The following is a 25,484-nucleotide window of genomic DNA, read 5'->3' as shown; positions in this document are numbered from 1 at the left end:
TTGGAAGAAACAAATGCAACCGTGTGTGTGCTGATTTATTTGACCCCTCTTCTGCAGTTAAATTCAATCTGGCCTTTCAGTTTCAGTTTTGATTATTCACTTGCAACAAGAACATTTCTTTAAAAAGGATGTTTTCAATTTGTAAATGTTAGAAAAATTCCAACATGAGCCTGATGATTATTTAAATCAGCAGGAAATTATGATTTAATGCTTGATCCTTCACATTAAACAGAGTCACGCAGAACCATGTGTTTGGTAAATAGTCAAGCCTGTGTGCTCTCCACCTGAGGGCTGGTCTGTAGAGGCACACAGGGCTTCTGACATTAACAGATTACATTAAATAGATTATTTGATTCTTGATTATGTTTGAAACATTTCTTAATCTGACATTAAAAAATGGTTTTCTTACACTATTAACTGAACACAAATGGTCAATTTATACGCATTATTTGGCACCGATAGGCGGAAACATGCCATTTGCCATGAAACGCGTTTAGTACTCCCTCGGGATAAAGTGCATCAAAAACGACCCATTGTAAGGCAATCATCCCTAGGTTTGAGGATCTTCGTCAGGAAAGGACGCATTTCCTCTCTGTTCCTCAACCCGCCTCATCTGTCGGTCTCGCAGACTCTCACAGGGCAGGTAATGCGCCTTTAGTGCCAAACGGGCTGCAGTGCGCACTGGCAAATGTTGCGCGCACGTTGTTCCTCCTTGAAGCCGATGTGGTTTATATTGTTTTGGTTGTTTGGATATCACAGGAACGAGAAAAATGTCAGAGGCTATCACCAAACTTCCCTGGAGGCAGAAACAATGAGAGGAATCTAAAAATCTCCCCCTGCAGATTGAGGTGAGTGGATCTTAATCTCAGTAAAGAGCGTGTTCATCAATTTTCCAGTGTGGAGAAATGAGCTGTAGCAGTGCTGTTTCACTGTAGGCTTGCATATTATAGACAGGTTTTCACTTCTGAATTTTTCTTTATAAATAATCATCACCAACTGCCAAAGGGTCAACTGTATTTTAACCTCTAAAACCCCTTTTTGGGCGTAACGGATTCTGGGCAAGGCTGGGATATTCCCAAAGCTCGTGTAAAGGTTAATTCGACCTTATTTTAAGATTTTCAGGCCAATAGTTTAGCAGGTTCTCACTCATCCTCCTTCTGAAATGTGAGAGAGGATAAATGAAGTGAATATCTTATCTATATTAACAAAAAGATCACTGCAGCAGTTATCAAACTGTATGTGGATGTGGTTCATGCGTTCAGTGTATGATAGTCCATAATGTTTTTCCACTCTAAAGAGAATATGTAGAGTCTTATGAATAGCAAACACACAGAGAAGTTCTGCTATCAACTAGAAAACAGAGCATTAAAACTTGAATTAATGAAGTCATCAGATGTGGAGTGACAGTAAAAGCTCATAGAGGTTTTTTTTCTGTGAACTAGCTCGAGGATCAGTCTCCATATCATGAATCATTGTTGAACTTCCTTTGTGATGAAAGTTAGATATTAAGTATGCATCAGTGCAGTCTTAATTGAAATAAATGTTCCCTTGAAATCTACATATGAATTAAAATAAATACTTCCACAGTGTCCCTGCTGAGTGAAGGCACTATACATTTTCATTAAATCCAATGCTTTTCATAAGAAAATAAACATTTAACATTTTCTAGATGATTTACTGAAAACATTTTGACAGATTAATGCCTGGAAACTAATAGAAAATATTTATAACAATATAACATGTTCATTGCTGAAACAGATGTCCGTCTCTCCACAGAGTGACTTATGGGGACTGTTAGCCATGGATCCAGCAGATCAATTAAACACGACTCAAGTGGAAGACTCACAACTTGAACTGAAACCTTCCAATTGCTGCTCAACTACAGCCGCCATCAGTGACGAGAACTTTCTAAAGCTGGACGACAGCACAAAGCTGGTTGGAGTCCAAGTTATTCTCATCCTTGCTTACAGTATAATCATATTGTTTGGACTCATTGGAAACTCCTTAGTCATATATGTTGTCTACAAGTTTAAAAACCTAAGAACGGTCACCAATTTCTTTATAGTAAACTTAGCAGTGGCAGACCTGCTGGTGAACACGCTGTGTTTGCCTTTCACCCTCGTCTACACTCTGTATGGCGAGTGGAAGTTTGGCCAGGTGTTGTGCTTCATGCTGCCCTGTGCTCAAGGCATGGCAGTGCACGTGTCCACCATCACAATGAACGTCATCGCCTTGGACCGCCACAGGAGCATTGTCTACCACATGGAGACCAAGATGTCCAAAGACATGTGCGCTTTGGTCATTGTCATCACGTGGGCTGTTAGCGCCCTGTTGGCCAGTCCGCTCGCCATCTTCAGGGAGTACGGGACGTTTGACCTTTCACCGGACGAGTCTATTCAGGTGTGTACAGAGAAGTGGCCAGGAAGCAGCATGAATGGAAGCATCTACAGTGTATCAGCGCTTCTGGTTCAGTATGGTTTACCTCTGGCCATTAACTCTGTTGCCTACATTCGCATCTGGAATAAGCTGAAGAATCACATGACTTGTGGAGGTCGAAATGACCGTCATCAGCGCAGGAAGAAGACCACTAAGATGCTGCTGGTCATGGTGGTGGTCTTCGCTGTCAGCTGGTTGCCTTTCTACGCGTTCCAGCTGGCTGTTGACATCGACAGCACTGTGTTGTATATGAAGGACTTTAAGCTGCTTTTCACTGTGTTCCATATTCTGGCAATGTGTTCGACGTTTGTCAACCCCATCCTCTATGGGTGGATGAACAACAACTACAGGACGGCATTTTTGTCTGTGTGTAAGTGCTACCAGCCTTTCAGTTTTAGGTCAAGACCCTCCAAAGGCAGAGAGGCACAAAAAGATGAAGACAAGGTTTGTACAGACTGCAAATCATCAAATGTCTAATTTGCATAGTCAGTTCACTGACAATCATTTGTGGAAATGTAAAGTTTGTATTTGGTTGTGTTTAGGACTCTCAAAGTGATGGATGATGAAAATGACATATAGTTTAGAAGAAATTACTTAAATGTTTTAAAAAGGGCTTCAACTTTGAAGTAAATTACCATTACAGTACTTGCACTGCGACAAGGGTGGGTCGTACTAGCTCTCATTCCAATCAATACTTGTCAACTCTCAGAAGCATTTTTAAATCAAACCATGGTGGATATAGCGTTGTTTAAAATATTTATGATTGCCTATGATTTCCTCTTGATGTATTAAAGTATTTGAATCTTAAATTTGGCCACAGATGACCCAACCAGCTTTGTTCATTTTTGTGCCCCTCACTTTTATTGTGTGTTATTGGTTTTTGTACTCTCTGAACATTGATGTTTTTCTGCCACCACAGTCAGATGAGAGATCACATCTGAGTCACCTTCAGTTATTAGTTTGAGCTCTGAGCTTAACAAGCAGCAAGAAGACTTTATTTGATAATGGGGTTTTTACCTCTCAGACTACATACATACAGCCTGCCCTACATTATTGCTGAAGGTTACATACCTGACTGTATATAGTCTAAAAGGAATACCTGCAGACAGGGATAAGAAAAGTTAATATCTAGATGTATATGTATGTGTATATCTATATCTATAAATATATATATATGATTCAACAAAGATGCAAATACAATATAAGAAGAAAATAAAGATGAATACATTTTTTTTCCATTGAGGAAAGAATAAAAATAGGACATAACTTTCCACCTCTTAATAATTTCCATACACTCCCTTATGTCCCTATGTTATAAAGCCAAACAGATTTTATATTGTTCACAAATGTTACTTACTGACATTCAACTCAATATGACCCACTTTTGTCGCAGTGTTTCTAACTGTGATTTTGCCACTTATGGATAAAAGTCCTTTTCCATGAGGTGCTTCAATATTTTAATTCTGTGTCAAGCTATCTAGTATAATTCATGTCAGTTTAATTCTGGACCACAGCGGTAAAGGATAATTCAATCACCAAAAACATTATGAAAAGCCAGGAAATAAAGTATATATCATACACAATACAAACCACAAAACTCATTTTTTCATCCAAACATTTGTATTCTATATTCTCAAAATGTAGAAAAGGTTATTTTCCTGAGTCCCCACATCTCAAGTCATTTGCTTTGTATTGCTCTCTACTTTCACCACTCTGTATGTGCATTAAGATTTCTTATCACTGCCAGACTTTGACATCTGCAGAGAACATACAAATACAATTATTTCGTCTGTGGTCTCTCAACCACCTGTATCAACCATAAATCATCTATGGATGGGTGACCAATATATCTTGTAGTCACTGCATACTTGATATAAATTAGATTCGGGAAACTGTAACTTTCTATCGTTTTACATCTACTCAGTGTTGCACCACAGAAAGAAAATATAACAAAATCATCTGCTAATATAAAATGAATTGAACTCTTTTGAAGCCCTGAAAACATAAATATGTTGAAACTGTGACTATGATACCTGGCAGTGATTCAGCAGAGAAAGAAAAGAGGCTCATATCTAATAAACCTTTCTAAAATTCCTTATAATAATTACTAGCAAGTGAATAATGCCTTCATAGTACTTATCCAGATTAATTTTGTTATATTGGGGCACTTCTGAAGCTTGAACAAAGGCCAATGCCTAACTTTTCTATAAAGGTCTCTCACAGCAGTGTGTTTCAGCTCCAAATCCAGACAGGTTTAATATGAAATGCTTTGATTTTACAGCGTTCACAGTGCTGTACATTTTGTAGTGTACATCTCTACACAAGGTTGTTAGATCAGTTGACCTGGCATACTTGATTATATATCACTATATATCATTGTGATATTGTTACAACCAGTGGTAGTCATAACAACTGGTAGTATAACTTTTATTAAATGAGATACTGTATATATGATGTATACGGAACTATAAGAAGGACATAATATGTTTTTCATACTTGTGTTTTTTAAGAACAATCACATGTCATAGCTGGGAAATTAAGTAATAGCTGGAGCTTTTGTAGATATTTGAAAAAAATGTGAAATCAATGTTGAAGAAACTCTACTGTCTAATGAAATGTAACATAAGTAAAAAAAATATGCTGCTGTTCACAATCAGGAATTTATTGTATTTATCAGAGGACTTAATTTAATTCATCAAGCCAGGATGCATCAGAGTCCAGAGTCCACTGTGTACTCATAAAGGCATGAGCAGCTTGAATTCGTATATATATATATTTTCTCATGTGGTGTGTTTGCTAGTGACATCGTACAGTGCCTAAACTGTTATGCTGATGGTGTGATTAATAATGCCAAATAATACATTGCAATTAATGAGATGCTATCAAATGAACTAACTAAACTGAACTAAAAATAAGCAACAAATCCACATTAAGTTGCATGAACTAATGTCTAAGCTTACTAATGTACAGCTTTGATATATTACAGCCAAGTGCTTATGGATAACATAGTAGTAAGCTAATGCAAAAAACAATTAGTCAGTTAACCCGGAAGTGATCATTTACGTCATTTATTGAGTGAATATGTTAAACATTGATTGGGTTCTGACTATAAAATTAAGGCATTCATTGAAAAATGATGATGCCACTTCTTCAATGTTAGTCCCTTTGTGGATCTCTTTGACCCACTAGACTGTTTATTTTGGCTGTTGGAAATGACTGTCTGTGGGTTTAAATGAGGGGTCAATGATAACAGGATTCAGAAATGGACTGGGAAACTGGTGCAACTTTGTGTTGATTTTCAGTGGGATCTAGTAATTTGATACATGTGTTATTGTAGTAAAAGTGTTGTTAAATAGACATTTAAAGGTGCAATGTGTAACAATGAGGAGGATCTATTGTCGGAAATGGAATATAACATTCATAGGTATGTTTTCATTCGTGTATAATCACCTCAAAATACGAATTGTGTTTTCTTTACCTCAGAATGATCCGTTTTATCTAGAGAAATTGCAGGTCCTCTTCTGCGGAGTCCGCCATGTTGAATCAACATGTTTCTACAGTAGCCCAAAACGGACAAACCAACCACTGACTCTAGATAGGACCTTTCACCTTTTTGTGACTTTCAACTGATAGCATAGTTTCTACACATTTGGAAGGCGAGGTTGGTTGCACGGTGCAACTTCATCACTGGACTAAATCCTGCACACTGGTCCTTTATAGGACACGTTGGTGGTGAACTTTACTGCATGCTGAAATTTACAAATAAATAGACAAATAAATATCACATACAAATGAATTCAAGACATGTGACATGGGGAAACGTGTGAAGTACATACCACTAACTTTCTGCCTTCACATATAGGCTATTTGGGTCTTATGGGGTCTGAGCTACAGTCACAGAGGGGTACAGATGTTTATGTGTGTTTGCATTATGGGTTCAGTAGGAAACTAAAATAGGCTTTCTTATTAGACAGTAAAGAGGAGTTCCTCCCCCTCCCGACTTGTCTTTGTTTGCAGCGAGCACCCTAATTACCACTATTTGCTTTTACAGTGATTACACCGGTGCTCAGGTTTTGAAAAGCCCTTCCTGTTGACCAGGTCCACACTGATTTACTTTGTGCGTACGTGAGGACCTGAGGGACTGGGATATTAGGTCTGCATGTCCATTTTTAGTAGGCTATTCATGGATGTATTCAGCACTAAATCAATAATTGTTTCTTCAACTGTCCAATGTTATTGAGCAGTTGCTGCTGCTACAAAGTGTGTCCTTAGGAGGAGGGCACTTGCAAATGAAGTAAAATGAACAATAGCCTTAAAACTAATTAAATTCCTTCTTGTTTGCGGATGGTCTTGTCTTTTGGCTTTCATAAGAGAATGCACTTACGTCACTCCCCATGTCTGTGTCTCGGCCTTCCATTTACATGTATTAATATTTGATTAATGTCATTTTGTCTGCGGACTGAGTATCGATTTTGTCAATTAGTTTTACTTCTATTGTGAAATAATTAAGTGGAGCCGGTAGTGAAACACAGTGTGACAGCATATTCATCAGAGATGGCTCACTTAAAGTTCATACATATAGTCTTTTTGGTTAATAGGTGAGTCATGGGGCTCTTTAGCCACTTAAGTCCATTTAAGTGGGATGTCGTTACTATACATAATATTTATAGGGGACACTAATGCCTTAAAGATTGTTGTATTCATCAATTATTCCATTTAGCAGAAATTCACTGCCCAACTTTTCAAATTTGTGTGCTTGTCATATTATTGTTACTTGAATTTATCAATAGCTGTAAATATGAAATTTTAAAGCTGCATTATTTATTGGAAATAACTGTAAAACAAGCAGGCAGACACGCACACGCATACATACACAGCCCTGATTTAATATTGCATTATAAAATTGTTACACTGTAGCTAACATGTTACTAACAGTTACAGTTAGGGACATGGAGCAATATCAGCATTCATATTTGTATCTTTTTTTTGGTTTTTTTGTTTGCTCTTGAGAAAAATATCTGGGTCTTGCTAACTATCTTCCAGCTTCTGAGAGACAACCATAAAATGTATGAACCAACAATTAAAATGTGATCACTTTGCAGGCTCTGGTAACTTGTGATTGGCATTTCTGCTTGTTTGATCTTTCATAGACTGAACAAAAACTCCAACTCATTACCACATACAGTTAAACATAGTACATATACAGAATACCTGGTACACACTGTATTCCTAATCCATAAAACATACAGCTAGTATTTGTTTGACTACAGTCTTTCCTGTTGTTAATGTTTTCTGTTGTTGTGTGTGTGTTTGTCAAAGAGCAAAAAAAAGAAAAAAAAAAGAAGATACTTTAGCTCCCCCCGCTGTCTCAACAGGGTCTCACTTCAACAACAGCAGTCACTACTCTCAATATGCAGTATGTGCAATGGACTGAATCATAACTGCAAGGCTATTACCTGCAGTACGGTCACTGGACTGTTTTAGGGGTTATAACCAGTAAAAGGATGATGTTTTTTAACACTGCATAATCACATCATATATATTCAGTTTCAGCACTTTATTGCAGATGCTTGTTTCCTAACACTGACACCAAGGTTGTGTCATGACATCAAATCAAAATATTCTGTTTTTTTATTTGAGCCTGACCTACTGGAAATGGGAATGTTGACTGGAATTTCAAATAAAGTTCTGTAGTTTTGAAAAACACAACATGAGTGAGTAATGATGAACCCTCTGCTGTGCCTTATCGACAGCAGACTCAGTTGTGTAACTGTCTGTAGAGGCAGAGACAGGAGTGGAACTATTTTAATCTCTCAAATAACATTTTTATCCCCACTGTCATTTCTTTCTACACTTTTTAATTGAAGCGTGTCCTCTAGTGGCGAGTGACCCCAACCCTAATCCAGGGGGAATAAAATCATGTCCTCCCCCACAGAAGCCTCGGTATATAATGGACTGCTGTACTTTTGCTAACAGCAACAGGATCAATACTGTTGTTTTATTACATCACTTTGTATTGTCTTTTGTCCTTTTCTTGTTCCCATTTCCAGACACTTGGCTCTGGTCTACAGCTCTGCTCAGCAGCAGTCAAATACATCACTGTAGGTGGTCTCACAGGGTGGCTGTGCTGATGTCTTTTTTCTCAAAAAGAACAGATGATGAAGACCAGGCAATGCCACAAACACCAGATGTAACTAGATGTGCTCCCTCTCACTGTTGGTATGTTAAATGTCAGGAGGAATTTAAGTTATCATTAGACAGTTTATTGGCTAAAATGTGAGACTGGACATTGGTTAAAGCAGAGGAGAAATGTTCTGCTTTTAATGGATGGATTTTTCCCATCCTGACAGATTCGAAAGATCACAGATGACAGATAATACTCGTCGTAGTCGGCCTGTGACAGGGCACTGATTCTGCTCATGGTCCAGTGGTTGATTATTCTGTTCAGTGGTGCGATAACGCTCCTATTCAGACAGTCATTAAAGGTAAAGGTCTGTCACACCTGGTGCGAGGACAACCGGAATAGGACTCAAATATGGACAGCAGCAGGCGGACAGGATCAATTCAGTGATTTATTAACAAAAATAAAGTTCAGGTTTTCAAGTCCATTACAGTTGGATGGCAAAATGAGCAGGTCAGGCAGGCAGAATCACGTAACAGGAGTCCAGGTTACAAGAAACAGACACACAACTACGGCTAGAATGCAAAAGCCCAACTCATGGAAATTAAACTTAAAAATCTGGCAGGGAGCAAAGGAAGCGAACTGGTATATGTAGTGAGTGGCTGATTATGAAATGAATTGCAGGTGAGGAGAAGCTCAGGAGACAGCAGGGTTGATGAGATGTGAGAACAGGTGGGTGGGCAGTGAGGCGATGAGGAAAGGCAGTATATTCCGAGGACATCTGCTGGACAGCTGGAGGAGGGCAGGTCTGGGGAGATGGAGGAAAGTACATGGCCTGGGAGAAGTGAGCAGGTGCTGGAGAAAGTGGCAAACTCCGTGGCTGGAAAACTGGCTACAGAAGTGGTCTGCCTAAGGCTCTGTATTAAAATGCCCAACTTTACAGCAGAAATAAACACTACAGCCTGGTACATGACCTGGTACGGGACTGTACGGAGGCCTATAATATAATTTAAATGGGTGAATTCACCCAATTAAATTATATAATAGGCTTAAAGTTATGCATAATAAACGCCATGGTCGCTTTGAGTGACAGGTGGGTGCCTTCACAGGTGGCTGTTTTCAGTAACCAAGCTTCATTCAGCCCACCCCACCTCCACCGACGCCCCACTATTTGCTCATTTTTAGATTAGCTGGGAGCTGGCGGAATAAAGACTCCCAAGATGTTGACGTCACAGAGACTACGTCCATTTTCAATTATATGGTCTATGTGCTGGAGATGGGAATAGAGAGTAATGCAGGGGGAGAGAGTGTGGCTGAAGAGAGGGACTGAGGAGCAGACTGTGACTGGGTCAGATCATTGAAGAGAGAATACATTAAATCTGTTGAATCCTACAACAAAAAACCCGAAACATCTAAATGGAATTCAGCCATCATTAACTTTTTTTATTCACATCTGGTCTTTTTCTACAACATGTCAATATGTGCTTTGTGAAAAGGCATATGGTTTTGTGGTAAATAAATGGCCATTAAAACAACATCAATTAGCATACTATAATACAGCCTGTATGGCTAAATAAATTGTAGCTTGCACAGTTAGCTCATAGCACCACTGTAGGCCTACAGTGGTGCTATGAGCTAAATGATGTTCATAATATATGGGCCTGCCACGTTTGCGATCTTAGTTTACCATGTTGGCATACTAACATTCACTAATCACCAGACCAAAAATGTCAACCTTATGGTAGCACTACAGGGAAAGTCAGCCACCACTAAAGACAGTGACACCACAGTCAGTATAAACATTATCTTCTAGGAAACATATCTGTTCAAAATTACATTGCAATCCATCCCGTAGTTGATTAGATATATCAGTCTGGACCAACCAACTGAGAAACGGAAATGCCAGAAATAAAAAGATGAACCTATTTTACCTTCTTCTCTTTGATGTTCTTTGTGGGATAAATGTGTAAATTAATGAAGACAGTACATCCACCAAACATTTGATCCCACTCCCTTTTATTTTATGATTATTTGCATGCTGATACTATACTGCTAGGATATTCTGCTGTTTTGGCATTGTCTATTTTTCAGTAGATTGCCATGGAGACTGTTTTCTGTTTATTATGAAAGGTGGTGCTTTTTATCACAAGACTTCACATACAAATGCAATACAGTATGAACAAAAGTCTTTATTGGAAAGACATCAAATTGTGAGCAACTGGCAAAATAAAAGTGGCAAGTCTCAGTGCTTTATAGTTGCTGTTGCTGGGCTCTTTAAACAACCAGGCTGCTCAACGATCACCTGTGAAATATTCCTACGCAGAGGTTATTTATAGGTGAAGACATCATACTGTTACAGTACATTGAGAGAGAAATAATGTAAATGTATTCTTATCCAAATTCTACTTAGATACACAGACAACATCAACGTGCAGATAAACACATACAACAGCTGCAGGACATAGGAGTGTTGACCAAAGTGTGTCCGATCATGTGTGTGTCTGTGTGTCTGTGCTCATAAGAGTGGAATCTATGCAGAAGGAAAAGTTGTGATGAGGTCGTGTCCCTCTGGTGGTCTCATTCTAGCACGAGCGTGAGTCTCACAGTACAGCTGCTCCTCCACAAAGAAATAGCCTTTCTGTTTGAGGTTGATGTCACAGTCGGAGCACACAAAGCAACCAGGGTGACGATATTTGTCTCGTGCTTTCACCACCGTCCCGCTGTAGCACAAATGACAGAGAGTAAGATGTAAATAGCAAAGAACAGTGTACGTGTAGAAAGTAATGTAAACCATCAAAATGATTTAAACAGTAGCAACCAATAAACTGCACCCATTTTCAATGATAATGTCTAATTATGCCATGATAAATTAAAGTTAATAAAAAGTTAATGTATTAATTTATTAATTAAAGACTAAAGAGAGTTACAAACCCTTTAAGGTTTCCTTTAACGATTAAGCATTTATAAGTTGTGTACAAACGCCTAATAAATGGTTTATAACATACAATACTCACATTATAACACACTCTGATGTAGTAGAATAAAAATATGACCAATACACGTATACACCTATAAACCATCTGTAACTGGTATATAAACAGTAACGTTAATCAATACTTGATAAAGTAAAAGATAAATATATCACAATCACATGATAACACACGTGAACTAATGTTTACAGTGTGTTATAAAATATTTACCAGCTATTAATACACATGAATAAATAATTCTGATGATTTAGCTGGTTATACGAGAGTGTGAACATATATCATTACATACGACACAGCCTATTTAATATGATTAAAAGTTATATTACAACACTTTTATGTTATGTTACACTAACATTTAGATTATTGAGCTACTTAGAAAACTTAAGTAAAGTTAACTAAAGTAAAAATAGGCAGATTTTTTTCAAAACATGTATTACAGGTGTGTGTGTGTGTGTGTGTGTGTGTGTGTGTGTGTGTGTGTGTGTGTGTGTGTGTGTGTGTGTGCTGCAATGGACACTACTTTATGCAGCTTATTGTATGTTATGTTAAAGTCTTACGTATGTTCAGACAAAGGGGTGTTAATTAATTTCTATACAAGCTATAGTTTGAGATGTTGCCCTAGTAGACTGTATTGTTCCTGTAATTTTCTCCCCCCTTTGTTAATATTGATTCATGACGGCTCTAAATGTAAATCACAGATGATTTTTTTCTATTTTTACTTACACAATCCCATTCCCACACTTGTCGCAGACGGGCAGTTTCTGCAGGTTTCCTGTGGGCGGAGTTGGTTTGGTCATGGGGGCTTTTACTGTCCTGGTCACAATGGGACGAGTGCCTGCCCACATGGGAGAGAGACCACTCAACAAAAGAGTACTTATACATGATTGGATTACATAAACAAAAACAAAACACTCAACAGATATGACATGTGTGGCAGGGCCACTTACAACCTCTTGAATCCCAAATAACACTTCCTTAAGGGTGGTTTTGTAATGCCGTATTGTAAGGCTTTAACACTACACTTCCAAATAATAGGGGAACACATGGGGGTGTGGCTTAATTATGTGTATGTAAGTCATATAGAACATTATTAAAATAAAGCATTAAATACCCCTCTTGCAATTTGTTGGTTGGTTCCCTGTAGCATAACGCATATTATTTACTGGAATAATTGTTGATGCCACAGTTGTAGGGAGGTCATCAAATGAGCAATGTGGTTCTGTAAATTCAGTTGTAGAACAGGAATGGTAAATGAAGCAGGTTGGTTGAAGGGTTGTTGGTTAAATCCCTGGCTTCTCCTGTCCACATGTCGAAGTGTATTGCGAATGTGAAGACACTGAAACCCAAAGTTGTTCCTGGTGTGTGTGTAGAGGTAAAAATGTAAATTGCTTGAGGGAAAGTGTCTGTCTTCAACAGACTAAAACTTTTTGCTGCAACCTATAACTGTAATGTAATGCATTTAATTTAACTGAATCCTTCAATATCACACCAATGACAAAAAACTAAACAAAAAACAAGAACTCCAAAACCCTTCTAAAGACCTTGAAAACTTTGCTTAAAATACTGATTTTAACTAATTTCTCTAGATCATTAAATACTGATGAGCGAATAAGCAACAAAGAAAAAGAAAAGTTTTAGGTATTGTTTGTGAAGAGTTTAATGCTCAAAAAGACAGTTAACTTTAAAAAGATATTTTGATTGACAGCCCACTGACAGTTGCTAAGTCCCGCCCACTTCAAACCAATGCGAAGAGATCTCACAGAAATCTCTAAGGTGATATAACTAAAACTTTGGCAGTATAGATAGTGTGTTCATGGAGAACCCCATAACTCATAGTAAAAATCTGATTTAGAAAATAGATTTTCAGCACCTTTAAAACATCTGTATGTGTTTCTACAGTGAAGCGTTGCATATTTTTTGGCTGTGAGTAGAAGTACAAATATTTCTCTGTACCGGTAATCATTTCAACCTGTAAGATGTTTTAAGAGAAGAGGTAGAACTCACCATCACTGTCAATAAACTCCTGCAGGGCTTTGAACGAGCCAGACTGCCGAGGCTCCTGGGGCTCCTCCTGGTCTTTCTGTAACATCTGGTACACGTCAGAATCCTCAATGCTGGTCAAAGTCCTGGGGCTGAGCAGCACATTCAGACACACATACATATAGTACAATACCTAGTCAGGATATAAACACTTTGACAATGCACTGCTTTGGTTAATAGGTTGCCATATGACTTCTTTTTCACAGATCACTTTCAGTCAGTTTCATTCAGAGGGATTCCTATATGCTATAGTAGCAGAAATGCTGCATTGCAATCTTTACTGCACTGCCATGAGTTTTTTGAACTTGAGGTTACAGAGTGAAGCAGATCAGGTGACAACAACCAGCTGGAGATTGGAGAGCTACAGCATGAAAAGTCCACCTTAAAAGGAGAACAAGGGTGCTAAATGAGGGATGAGTAAGATAATTCATGAGCTGGACCACGTGGATGAAAAAAAGAAAGGAAAGAGGATGTTGATGACTGAAAGATTTTAGCTGAGTTTCTAGCATGCTGATTCTATAACATGCCCTTTTTCATGCATATTGTAATTTCATAATTATGGTCAATTATATGATAATTCTATCTCGTCTTCAGGTTGGAGTGGTTATGAATACATTACAATTAAAGACACTTGCACTTCAATTTTTCCATGTTAAGTAGCCTGGAAGTAATGAGGAGGGAGTCTATGTTGTAACATGACTTAGGTTTAATGTGATATATGTCTTATTCAGAAGTTGTGGTTAAGCCATGGAAAGATTTATCCCTGTGGACTGTGGCGATATACTCTCAGTGTGACACACCATATATCAGGTAGCCTAATGAAATCCACATGAACTGAGGGGAAGGCCGAACATACTGTAGCACATCCATGGCTGTATTAAGCTACTCAGCTTCACCTGACAAACAAACCAAACAAACTGAGTGTTTTTTAAAGAGCAGGTGAACTACAGTAAATGCAACAGCAAAGTGAAAAGAAATCATGCAGGGAACAAGCTCTGATCCAATGTTAGTAGCCCTGTGAGGCTGTAATGATCATTACATACCATAAAACACAACTTGGATGGATGAAAATTGACACTTGGTGTTTAAAAAGATTAAAAAGTATTATTTTAGTTTTTGTAATTTTGGGGGGCTTTTATTGCCTTTATGATAGTGACAGCTGAAGATAGACAGGGAAGGGGGGGCAGAGAGAGGGGATGACACGCAGCAAAGGGCCGCAGGTCAGATCTGAACACTGGGACTCAGCCTCGGTACATGGGTCACCAGTTCTACCCACTGAGCTAACCAGGTTTAACAATTTTAAATTGTGATTGTGCTGAATGAAAAGTCAGAGGAAACTCCATTCCAATTCAAGTTTATATGCTAAAATAGGTATTCAAGCTGCACATATTTGAGCCAGCTGACTCCCAGCGCACATGTAAGGCAAAAGTGTGACACTTATTCATGTCTTCAGCAGCCACATTTGTAATGATTCTGTATGGGAAAATGTCATTTTTGATCCAAGTGCATTACATGACTTGCAATTCCAACTGTGACCACTACACCAAACTTGATTCAAAGCATTATAACAGTACACAAGCCTAGTGCTGTTCCTCTGTACCAAAGACCAATAGATGGACTGTTGAACAGGCTGAGTGACAAGCCGACATAAACATCTGTCATTGCTAGCACGACTGATAGCATAATCAGTGTACTTACGACTCACATGCTGTTAGTTGCTGTATGGTGGAGGGCTTTGAATGAACCTGACTGCCATGTTTAAGCTGCAGATAGATTGAGAACCATCACCTCGCAGGCTTTTGGTGAACCAGGCCTCGGATCTGGCCCTCCATGGCGTCCTGGATGTTGCCTGAGGAGTAGAGGCCTATAGGAGTGTTGTAGGATGCACTGACCACCTGACGCTTGTCATCGATGTTCGCTGCCGCAACGAATGGCTGAGCTTTCCGGTTATGACCAGTGCCAATAGGTTTATACTCCTGTAGGAAGAAGAAAAGAAGCAGAGCCCTTACTTAGACAATAATAAGATAATAATGTGAAACAAAAGGGCTTCCATGATCTTTCATAAACATGTATCACTTTCTCACAGCTCTAACAAACCTGCTGCTCTGCTTCCAGGTTGATTTTATATGGGTGAGCTCTGCCTTCATCAATAACACGTGGTGACCACAGTCTTGATTCATTCCTGGAAATTAAAAAAAGATCTTGGTCTGACTGATGAACTGACTGCTGAATTACTCTTTCTGGTGTCTGTGAGTGTGTGAGCTTCATAATCCCAACCTATAAAACACCAGAACTGAGGTTAAAACTTTAAACCCTTTAAAATTGGTTTTGAATGTATCGATACTGAAAAAGTGACCACATTAAGTCATAAGTCATAAGTCAGACCAAGTTCACTTGATGTTTGAATGTGCTGCTGGATACTATTGTTCCATAATGCAATCCAGAAAAAAAAGGTAAGAACATCCTCGGAGCTGGAAAAGATTAAAACTAAAATGAAAAGAAATAGTTTGAAAAACACTTTTTGAAAAAAGGTTTTCAGCACACATCTTGCATAATGTCCTTTTAGGACAAAACACTGAAGTACACAAATATTTTGAATACTGACTGTACAATAGAACACAGTACAGTGAATATTAGCTCATACTGTATTGCAGTAGTTCACAATCTGAAGGTCGGCACCCACAAAAGAGATAAAAAAGAAGAAGGTTGAGTGGTTGTGAGATGATTATAATGCATCGTCCTTCCTCTCACTTTCCTTTACTCTTATCTCTGGTGAATTACTTGACAATTTTGCCTTCAAAAAGTATATACAATCACTAGAATTACTCTTTGGTGACATTCAACTGATGACAAAGCTTTGTTTTAAGGGGTTATAAGACAGAAAGCTTGGATATGGACCTACTGGACACAGTAAAAGCAACAACAGTACACTGTGTAATCCAATACAACACCACAACAATGGCCTTTAAACTTAATTTAGAACTAAATCAACAGCTGTCTGACTCAAAAATGGAACAATTATATAAGCTTCACAAACACAGTAATTATTACGAGGCGAAGGTATTCAGTTTCATTATACTGTGCAGGTGTTGCCTTTACTGAATCCACCACCTGTTTGTGTGCATGCTTTTTGTTTCTGCATATAACCTTTCAACAGTAAGACAGAGCTGATTGGTGGACTCTTTTATCTTGTTCTGGGCTTCACAGTGCAGCAGGTCTGTGGCTGGGACTCCCTCGATGGCCAGGATGACGTCACCAGCACACAAGTTAGCCATGGAGGCCTTACTGCCAGGTGTGATCTGAAAAACAAGTAAATAACAGAAGTGGTGAGATGATTCAGACAAATTAATAGAACAACTTAATTAAATGAGTGGAGAAACACAACAAATGCTTCCATACAGAGCATGAGTATTATTATTATTATGTCACCAGATCTCAACCTCCTGTGGGAGATTTTGGACTGATGTGTTTATGATTATCAAAACACCAACTGAGCAAATATTTTTGGAAACAATAGTAATCATTCCCTCTAGTAGAGTTTCAGAGATCTGTATAATCTATGCCTAGGAGCACTAAAGTTATTTAAAGCTAGGCTCGTGGTGGTTCAACTCCTTATTAAGACACTTTATTTTGATTCCTTTGCTAATTTATCAACCATTTGTATATTGAGAAGGCAGAGAGTGATGATTTCATTGAAAAAAGAAAGACGCGGAAGAGAGCAGAGAAGCCTGCTCTCTTGATTTTCTCTCATTTCCCCCACTTTATAACATTACTGAATATTAAGTAGTTTAATCCCTTGAAAATAAATCCATGTATAAATATTTTCTACCTAATAAATTTGGAGTTCTAACCGCAAACAAAAACATGCTTTGCTCTCTAATGCTGGAGGTCATGAGAAACAGGGTCATGGGGGGCAGAAAAGGTTGAAAATCCTGATTTATCACCTTAGGAAGGGTGAAGGGAAATAAGTTTGTTGCTTATATTTGTTTTGTTTTCCATATTAAAGTTATTTCCTAATAACTGAATCTTTTTTATGTTTGCATACAATTTAACAAGCTTAACACACAGACAAACAAATGTCAGCCCTTAAAGGACTATATAGCCTAATAATCTTCATACGTCTATCATATCTAAATACATTATAATCGGTTGCCATGCTGTGCGGATCTGGGATGCATCACCCTTTGTGGCATCTGATTTTCTCAAGTGTGAAGTAGTTTATTATTTCTTTACTCTCTGGACCAAGTGTCATTTATATCTTAAACAGTACAAGTCTTTTAACAATAAGGGAAGAAAATGTTAATGTTCTTGGTATTTAGACTGAGGCAAAGATGTTGCGGACTTACTCCAAACATCGCTGTGTCTGGGCAGCATTCAATATGAGGTTCCAAAACCTGTTCACTTAGACAGAACATGTGTGTGATCTGTCATATGGTAACATCAATAACATCTAGAATCAATATCTGAGCTAAATTGAATCTGCTCGAATTAGACCAAGATGTCTTTGTCACTAAAATTACATTACTAAAGCAACTGAAGTCCCAAGCCAGTGTATGATTTCTTCTGGGTCCTATTGTTAAATTCTTCTTCCATTTGTCCATTTACTAAGAACTTCAATACTATGTGAATAAGTAAGAGAATATACTGAATATAATAAGTTATTTCACATTAGAATGAATTCCAGAGCAATGTCTAAAACAAAAAAAAAAACAGATTTTAGCTTTCTGTCTTTCTATAAATCCTATTACAACAGTCCAGTATGCACAGGTGGGGCAGCCTTGTAAAAAGTTTTGGTCTGTTCTCCATCACTGGCACTTCATCAGTTAATACAGAAACTCAACTGCAAGGCCCCTTGTTCATGTTCGCCTGCTGGGATCACAGCTTTATATGATTTCTTTTTTCTTTCCCTGAGTCTCACCTGGCCTAAATACTCCAGCAAAATACAAAACACAGACTCCACTAATAAGCCCAACTATTCAGTCAAACTCATAATAGGAAAGATTCAGGCCATTCGTGACCTAAATCTACATTTTTTTCACCGCATGCCCTCTGCAAAACACTGACTGCCCTCTGAGGTGCAGCAGGAGGGTTGCTGTTCCAGAAAGCCCTGGTTGTTATGCATGCGTGTAAACTGTCCGTCCCTTGTCATGGAGATAAAGTAAACATGCGCTGCTTCCCACTAAGTGACAGCATCCAGATGGAGTACGTAGGCTATTTGGCCGGCCAGGAAGTGATCAAGATTAATAAGAACTTGGGGGTCACAGAGAATGCCTAAGGAGGCAGCTTCAAACCTAACCAAACTTTCCAACTTACACTACACGGGCCGTGACCTATGCTCAACCGTATTGCATTACGGGACACAGGAAACTAAGCTACACTGCGATATTACATTGAAATTTGAATTAGGTCATCTGCCTATAAATAACTGTGGATGAAAGTGCTGAGGGGATGTCTCATGCTGCCAAAGAGAGAGCAGTAATTTACAGTGGAGCATTTGTTGGACTGCTGCTGTCGGGCTCTCTGTTTTACTGCTGTGATGTGTGGTACCTGAATCTGTGCACAACTATGCTTTTTATTGGATTCTTTTGTTTCCATGCAGCTCAGTTGTCATATCAAACATATGTCATTTGTCTTTGTTTAAATTAGAACCATCTTTCCATCTTTTCTGTCTGTTTTCTTTCTTGCTCATTCCTTCTGTCCATCCAACTTTACTTTTCCCTTCCTTTTATCTTTGCTGTTTCCTCTAGCTTTTGTTTTTCTTGCTTTTTTCCTTTATTCCTGAAATCCCTGTGTCTTCTGTCTTTCCTTCCTCCTTTTCCATCCACAACTCCATCCAAAATCCCTTAAACTGAAGAAAAGGTTTTTACTCAAGAACAAAAGGGAATCCTCTTATTCTTCCCTGTGAGTACAGTTATTTTGTATACTTGAGTATGATTTACTAATATTTCTCTATGTACTTTTCCAGTGACTAATACTGTAAGCTATCCAAGAACTGGGTCCAAAATGTTTGCTGATGTGACCATGAAATCCTGGTCACTTAGTATTCTAATTACATTGTGTTGCACTTGTGAATTTTCACATTAACAATGGATCAAATTGCTACGTGTAAAGTAAAAGGTGACAAAACCACAGCTCCTCAGCTCTACTGGAGCATTTTAACATATTTTAGCTCATTGTTTTGGATTTACAACCAGGAAAAACTAAAAAAGCAAAACAAATGTTGGACAATACACTGTGCAACCAAAAACACAAGTCCAAATGAATGCAAAGGTTTTTCATATTTGCTGTATGTGCTCAGAGGCTAAAATATGCCAGCATGTTGGCCATGACAAATTTAACAGGTGATAGTCAATATTGTGTTTACAGCTTGTTGTGCTACACCCAAGTGGCCACCACACTAATATATTACATAATATAATATAATAATGCAACTAAAGGGTGTCTTTCATTAGATCCTCCCTGACTGGTAAATGCCCATGTTTATTAACGCCCCAACTTTTTAGTACCGGATGACATCACCAGGGTTCTTTTCATAGACCAGAGCTCCTGCAGAGCCACAGAAGACAGTACAGTATACAACTGTTTCCACAGGCTCAGTATTACATAAAGATCAAGTAAACTGAGCTTGATGTGTAAATGTGGCGGAGTGCCCCTTTAAGACCGCTGTCTGCTGAAGAAAAAGATGATAATCACTTGTGTTTACTTTCCTCAGCTGGGAGCACTGGAGGGTCATAAAGAGGAAGATGTTCCTAACCAAACATGGCAGTGAGGGGAGACCCTGGATTCACTTGTGCTTGTCTCATAGACAGTGAATGCATTGGTGAGGTGTTTTGTCAAGTATATTCTTTCCTTATCCCTCTAATGTACTTCTCTTTTACAAGCACATTTTAACACATAGCTTCTTGTGTTACTGCCCGCGTATCGTTTACCCTTCCTCATTCCTCCCTCTCTCTCTTCCATTTCCATCCATCCCAGTCTTCTCTCATCACTGCTCTCATATGGGCCACTGAGTGTCCACTAACACAACAGGTGTGAGGTTATTGGAGAGAGCCAGCGGTTTGGAGACGTAACTATGCTTTTAGTCAGTGGTTTCTGAGGTCTTCCCCTAAATATAGATGTGCGTCTATATTAACCCCAACAGCGGGATCACTGGGTCTCCTCACATCTGATCCTGTGTGACACAGAGCCTGAATGCTAATAAAGACACAACTGTCAGTATTCAGGATGTAGAGAGAGAAGAACAGAGAGAGAGAGAGAGAGAGAGAGAGAGAGAGAGAGAGAGAGAGAGAGAGAAACCCTTTCTTTTAATGTTTGATTATTGATGTATGTGGAGTTGCTATTGTTATGAAGTTATATTTTTGATAGTAATGATGCTAAATTGGTCTTCACGTGTCTTTATGTCTTTATGTTATGTATACACCTAGCATGGCTAGAAACTCCTAAAGCTCACTAATTTAACTCATTATATCTTATGTGTTTATTCCATACAAAAATCAAAACCAATATGTAAAAAAACATCAGATTGAGTAAATAAATAAAGTTTGAATTAGTGAACTTTAAAGGCACTCGTTGGCAGATTTTGTTACTTATAGACAGAACTTATAGACGTTAAAATTCCTTTAAATGGAATAAACTCTTATAAGCAACCTTCTGGTCATTTCATGACTTCACGTGATTCGGTTGTTTGGTTGCACTTTGTATAAACAGGAAATACCATTTTAGTTCCAGGAAATGATCGTTTTCATCAACACTTGAAGAAAAATTCTGACATGAATCAACAGCCATGACTTTCTAAACAGTTTGCTTTTTCTTTTTACCCAGATATGTGTCCGATAAATCATGTGTTCATCCAGAGCATCTTAAAAGTGATTACTTTGAGTTTACAGTTACAACAATGATGGCAAGCTACATGATGCTGCTTGTTGACCTCAAGCTAACTTTTACTAGCATTTGAACAGCTGCACTATTATAATAGATGCATATAGAGTAACGCTGTGCTCATCTTCTCCAATCACTGCCAAATGAATTTTGTCCAAACATATTAAGTGGATCCTACCATTCATGTTTCATGATGTTTTAGTCAGAAATTATTAATACAATCTTCAGGGCTGTTTAGGAATACTATCGTAACCTCACTGTGCTCCTACATTCTTCAGTCTAAAATCCACTCAATGAGACGTGTGTGTGTGTGTGTGTGTGTGTGTGTGTGTGTGTGTGTGTGGGTGCACATGTCAGAGTACGATGTAAGCTGCTATTTGTATCTAAGCCTCTTGCATTTGCTGTGGCACAGGTGCAAACCTCATACCAGTCCAGACAGACTCTTTCTAGAATGAACCCTCTTGGAAACACAAACACTGACTCCTCTGGACTGGACCACCAAAAGATTGAATCATGTTCACATTTGCATTTGAGATATTTTGACTGAACAGTAGGAACATTGTCTTCAAATTAAACACATTTAAGAGTAAAGGTTTTGTTTTGATCAAGTTATTAAGAGGAAAATATTTTTGCACACTTTAACACTTTTCCTCTGTTCTTATGATAGAGACGTCCTAACACTTACTCACCCTGGAGATGGTCAGGGGCTGGTTGAAGTCCTTTCCTCCTGTCAGGCGAAACCCCCAGGGGGCTGGACCATCCAGCACGACAGTGAGTGGCATGACCCTTTAATCTCCCCCAGCTATTAGATAACAACAAGACAGACAGTAAACTGCACACTGCTGTGAACAAAGTTAAAGAGCAAAGGAATATCAAAGTGATGGAGATTTTGAACCATGTGGGCGGGTGCAGGGGGAGGAGAATGGACAGACACCACCCCAGGAGTGAAGTAATTGGTTAGATTTTGGGAACTGGCTCTCAGACTATTCTACAAGCACATGCTCGCCAGTTTTCCAATTTCTGTAGAGTACTTTTTCTCATTTCTTCTTTTCTCTTTCACTATTTCTCTCTCCAATGTTTTGCCTCTTAAATCAGGTACTACCAAAACTTCAGTTGTACTACTTAAATTCAGTTTTGGCTCACAGTCTGCAAGTACCTATATGGACACTTGTAGACAGAGTGAGGATGGAAACCAGGCCCCCCTCACTGCTTCTCATCCCTGGGCAGCTCACAGTCTGGCTGGCCTCCTCTCGCTCTGGTTGACGGGTCTTGCTGCTCCTGTCCTTATTTGGTCTGGAGGCGCAGCTCCACTCTGAGGCCCTGAAGGTCCCACAGGCACATTCCAGCCACTATTGATCTGGATGGGACCCAGTGCTCTCACCCCTGAGCTTGTTAACAATCCAGTGCAACACATCATCTCTATTTTCTCTGTTTATACCAGAAACTGGGTCTGTTTTGTCTGTTAAAATAAACCCAGCCTACAGAAAAACATATTTTCTGTGCTTTATTTATGTTAACAGTGATTTATTCCATCCAGCTGAGGATATTTTTTTGTCACATACCTGTCATGTCTGCAATATATCCAAAATTATAAAATATATATATATATAAAAGCTTTATTAGAGCACTTTGTCAACAAACTGTGAGTAAATCTTGTTAATCTGTGTCAGCACCGATAGGCTTTTGCTCTGAGTAGGGCATTTTTCCATCATGTAAATAAATAAATCAAGTGCCAGTTAAAACAGTAGTGCGATTTAAGAATCACAACACCAAATCCATCATCCGCGCAGAGTGCTGAAAATCTTATCCCATGCAAATATGTGAAAACGTGGACCAGATTCATGTTTTGTTTCTGCAGTTACTGTGACGATGTAACTCCCTGATAAATGAGGGAAGTTGATGATGAACTACTCATACTCTGAAATCCTCTGTCTCTGGACCGACATGTAAGAGTCTGCCTGCATTAAGTTTCCCCATTCAAACACTCATTCTCTCTTTTTCTCAATAATTCCAACCTGGAGCAGAAACATGTGACCATATGTAGCATACATACACAGTGCCTAAGCCAGCCAATTCCCCTTGTGTATGCTTTACTTGCTAAAGCTGTAAAAGAGACATGTCCATTAAAATTGACCTATGTAACATTCATGCAGCACATAACTGAAATTGCGAGCCTGTCAATGCATCGTTTTGAAATAGCTTGGAGATGCCCTGCAAGACCTATTTAGGTCATTTGTATCTGAAAGGGTTTTGTCGAGTTTGAGATTTACATGAATCTGGAACCAAACAAACTTTTATTCATTCATCAAATTCGGTGTCTTTCTAGAGCACTGAAGACTTATTAAAAGTGTGTTGCGCCTGTAACAAGGATGTCACAGTGTACTGACAAACCCTGGAGTACACTTCTACATCATTGAGAAGTTGTTTTATTACCAAAAACTCCAATGAAAAGACCAATGAATTGATCCTACTAACAAATGTTGTCTGTATTGCCAAAGCCTGATATTTCGCTCTGCCATTAAAAGGACCAGTGTGTAGGATTTAGTGGCATCTAGAATTGAAGCTGCAAAATGCAACCAAGTGAACACTGCTCGCGTCTGTATTTGGCAACCTGGGAATAAGAACGGGCTGTGAAGTGTGAAGGAGAAACTAGGGTGGCTGCTAGCGAAAAACACTTAGTCCTGTCTGGAGTCAGTGTTTGGTTTGTGAGTTGTGGGCTACTGTAGAAACATGTTGATTCAACATGGCGGACTCCTTGGAAGGCGACTCATAGTCTCAGGACTCATTGCTGGCCATTTTAAAAAAGTCAATTTCTTCCTTTTCAACCATTCCTGCGTGCTTTTGGATGAGTGCTTTAGGTCTTTGTCTTGCTGGAGGACCCATGATCTTCGACTCAAACCAAGTTTTCTTACACTGGGTAGGACATTTCGCTCTAAAATCTCTTGATCATTCTCTGATTTCATGATTCCTGTGATACGGTCAAGGCCTCCAGTACCAGATGCAGCAAAGCAGCCCCACAGCATTATGGATCTTCCACCATGCTTAACTGTTGGTAGGGTGTTCTTTTCCTTGTAGGCTTTATTGAGCCATCTGTAAACAAACTGTTGGTGTGCATTGCCTAAAAGCTCTATTTTATTTTCATCTGTCCACAGAACATTTTCCCAGAAGGATTGTGGTTTGTCCAGTCTTTTCCTCAGCAATGGTGTCTTCCTTGGCCTTCGCCCATGAAGCCCTGTTTGGTTTAGTGTGCGGCGTATGGTACTTGTTGAAGCCATGACCCCAGACTGTTCCAGTTTGGCCTTCAGGTCTTTGGATGTTTGACGTGGTGTTTTGTCCAACATTCACACTGCTTCGAAGACTTCTCTCATCAATTTTTCTCTTCCCCCCCACGTCCAGGGAGGTTCTTGACAGTTCCATGCTTGGCAAACTTCTTAATAACATTAAGCAATGTTGAAACAGGGATACCAAGGTCTTTGGAGATGGCCTTATACCCTTTGGAGGTCTTGTGTTTGCTAATTATCGCACTTCTGATGTCCTCAGACAGCTCCTTTGTCTTCACCATTGTGACAAAGGAACAGGGGATAACAGATGGCTTTTTAAAACACGGAAGTCATCATTCATTGGCTAATTCATGTCACATGGGCACAGACAATTTATCACAGCTGATTCTCATTTGTGATTTACCACAGGTGAGTCACAACGTGTTTCCATACTGATTTACAGCAAAGGGTGCCAATTCCAGTGACACAGCAAGCTTTAAGTTTTTCTATTTTTCCTCCCATTGTTTATTGTTTTAAATTGTTGTTTATAATTTGCTCTTTTGTATCAAACACGAGTTCTCTATAGAACAGAAATGTTTCACTTGATTCATTTTTTTCTGATGGTATTCCACATTATGTACTTAAACTTCATGGGTGCCAATGGTGAGCAGGACTGTATTATATTCCACATCTGTCAGCAGATCCTCCTAAATGTTACACACTGGACTGAAAAATAAGCTAAATATCTATGACCTGTTT

At 38.8% G+C, this 25,484-nt stretch overlaps 2 protein-coding genes and 1 long non-coding RNA gene across 4 annotated transcripts; 2 read left to right on the top strand and 1 right to left on the bottom strand.

The window, feature by feature from the left end:
* The first annotated feature begins 654 nt into the window (after window positions 1-654).
* Window positions 655-3,471, top strand: npy2r (neuropeptide Y receptor Y2). The gene is made up of 2 exons (XM_051384704.1): window positions 655-848; window positions 1,777-3,471. The coding sequence occupies exon 2, from the start codon at window positions 1,801-1,803 to the stop codon at window positions 2,911-2,913; it is 1,113 nt and encodes a 370-aa protein (XP_051240664.1). The 5' UTR covers window positions 655-848; window positions 1,777-1,800; the 3' UTR covers window positions 2,914-3,471.
* A 7,255-nt stretch (window positions 3,472-10,726) lies between these two features.
* Window positions 10,727-22,331, bottom strand: LOC127354053 (PDZ and LIM domain protein 3-like). 2 transcript variants are annotated; one of them, XM_051383650.1, is made up of 7 exons: window positions 22,155-22,331; window positions 16,735-16,886; window positions 15,685-15,769; window positions 15,376-15,563; window positions 13,552-13,679; window positions 12,271-12,382; window positions 10,727-11,277 (listed from the first exon to the last, which is right to left on the bottom strand). In XM_051383650.1, the coding sequence occupies exons 1-7, from the start codon at window positions 22,245-22,247 to the stop codon at window positions 11,088-11,090; spliced, it is 948 nt and encodes a 315-aa protein (XP_051239610.1). In that variant the 5' UTR covers window positions 22,248-22,331; the 3' UTR covers window positions 10,727-11,087. The 2 variants fall into 2 exon arrangements, with proteins under 2 accessions (XP_051239610.1, XP_051239611.1); XM_051383651.1 differs by having other exon boundaries at window positions 22,151-22,308.
* Window positions 19,410-24,920, top strand: LOC127354054 (uncharacterized). The gene is made up of 3 exons (XR_007881455.1): window positions 19,410-19,488; window positions 20,300-20,407; window positions 24,618-24,920. It is a non-coding gene; the product is annotated as an uncharacterized LOC127354054 (long non-coding RNA).
* The last annotated feature ends 564 nt before the right edge of the window (window positions 24,921-25,484 follow it).

Source organism: Dicentrarchus labrax, unplaced genomic scaffold, assembly GCF_905237075.1.
Source record: "Dicentrarchus labrax unplaced genomic scaffold, dlabrax2021, whole genome shotgun sequence".
Classification (NCBI taxonomy): domain Eukaryota; kingdom Metazoa; phylum Chordata; class Actinopteri; family Moronidae; genus Dicentrarchus; species Dicentrarchus labrax.
This window is presented reverse-complemented; position numbering and strand designations above follow the sequence as displayed.

Excerpts from the sequence above, each read along its gene's own strand:
- npy2r (XM_051384704.1), top strand. The coding sequence starts at position 1,801 with ATGGATCCAGCAGATCAATTAAACACGACTCAAGTGGAAGACTCACAA.
- LOC127354053 (XM_051383650.1), bottom strand. The coding sequence starts at position 22,247 with ATGCCACTCACTGTCGTGCTGGATGGTCCAGCCCCCTGGGGGTTTCGC. Across the intron at positions 15,770-16,734 it reads CTCTGTCTTACTGTTGAAAG|GAATGAATCAAGACTGTGGT; the intron begins GTTATATGCAGA and ends TTTAATTTCCAG. Across the intron at positions 12,383-13,551 it reads GGAGTTTATTGACAGTGATG|GCACTCGTCCCATTGTGACC; the intron begins GTGAGTTCTACC and ends CCATGTGGGCAG.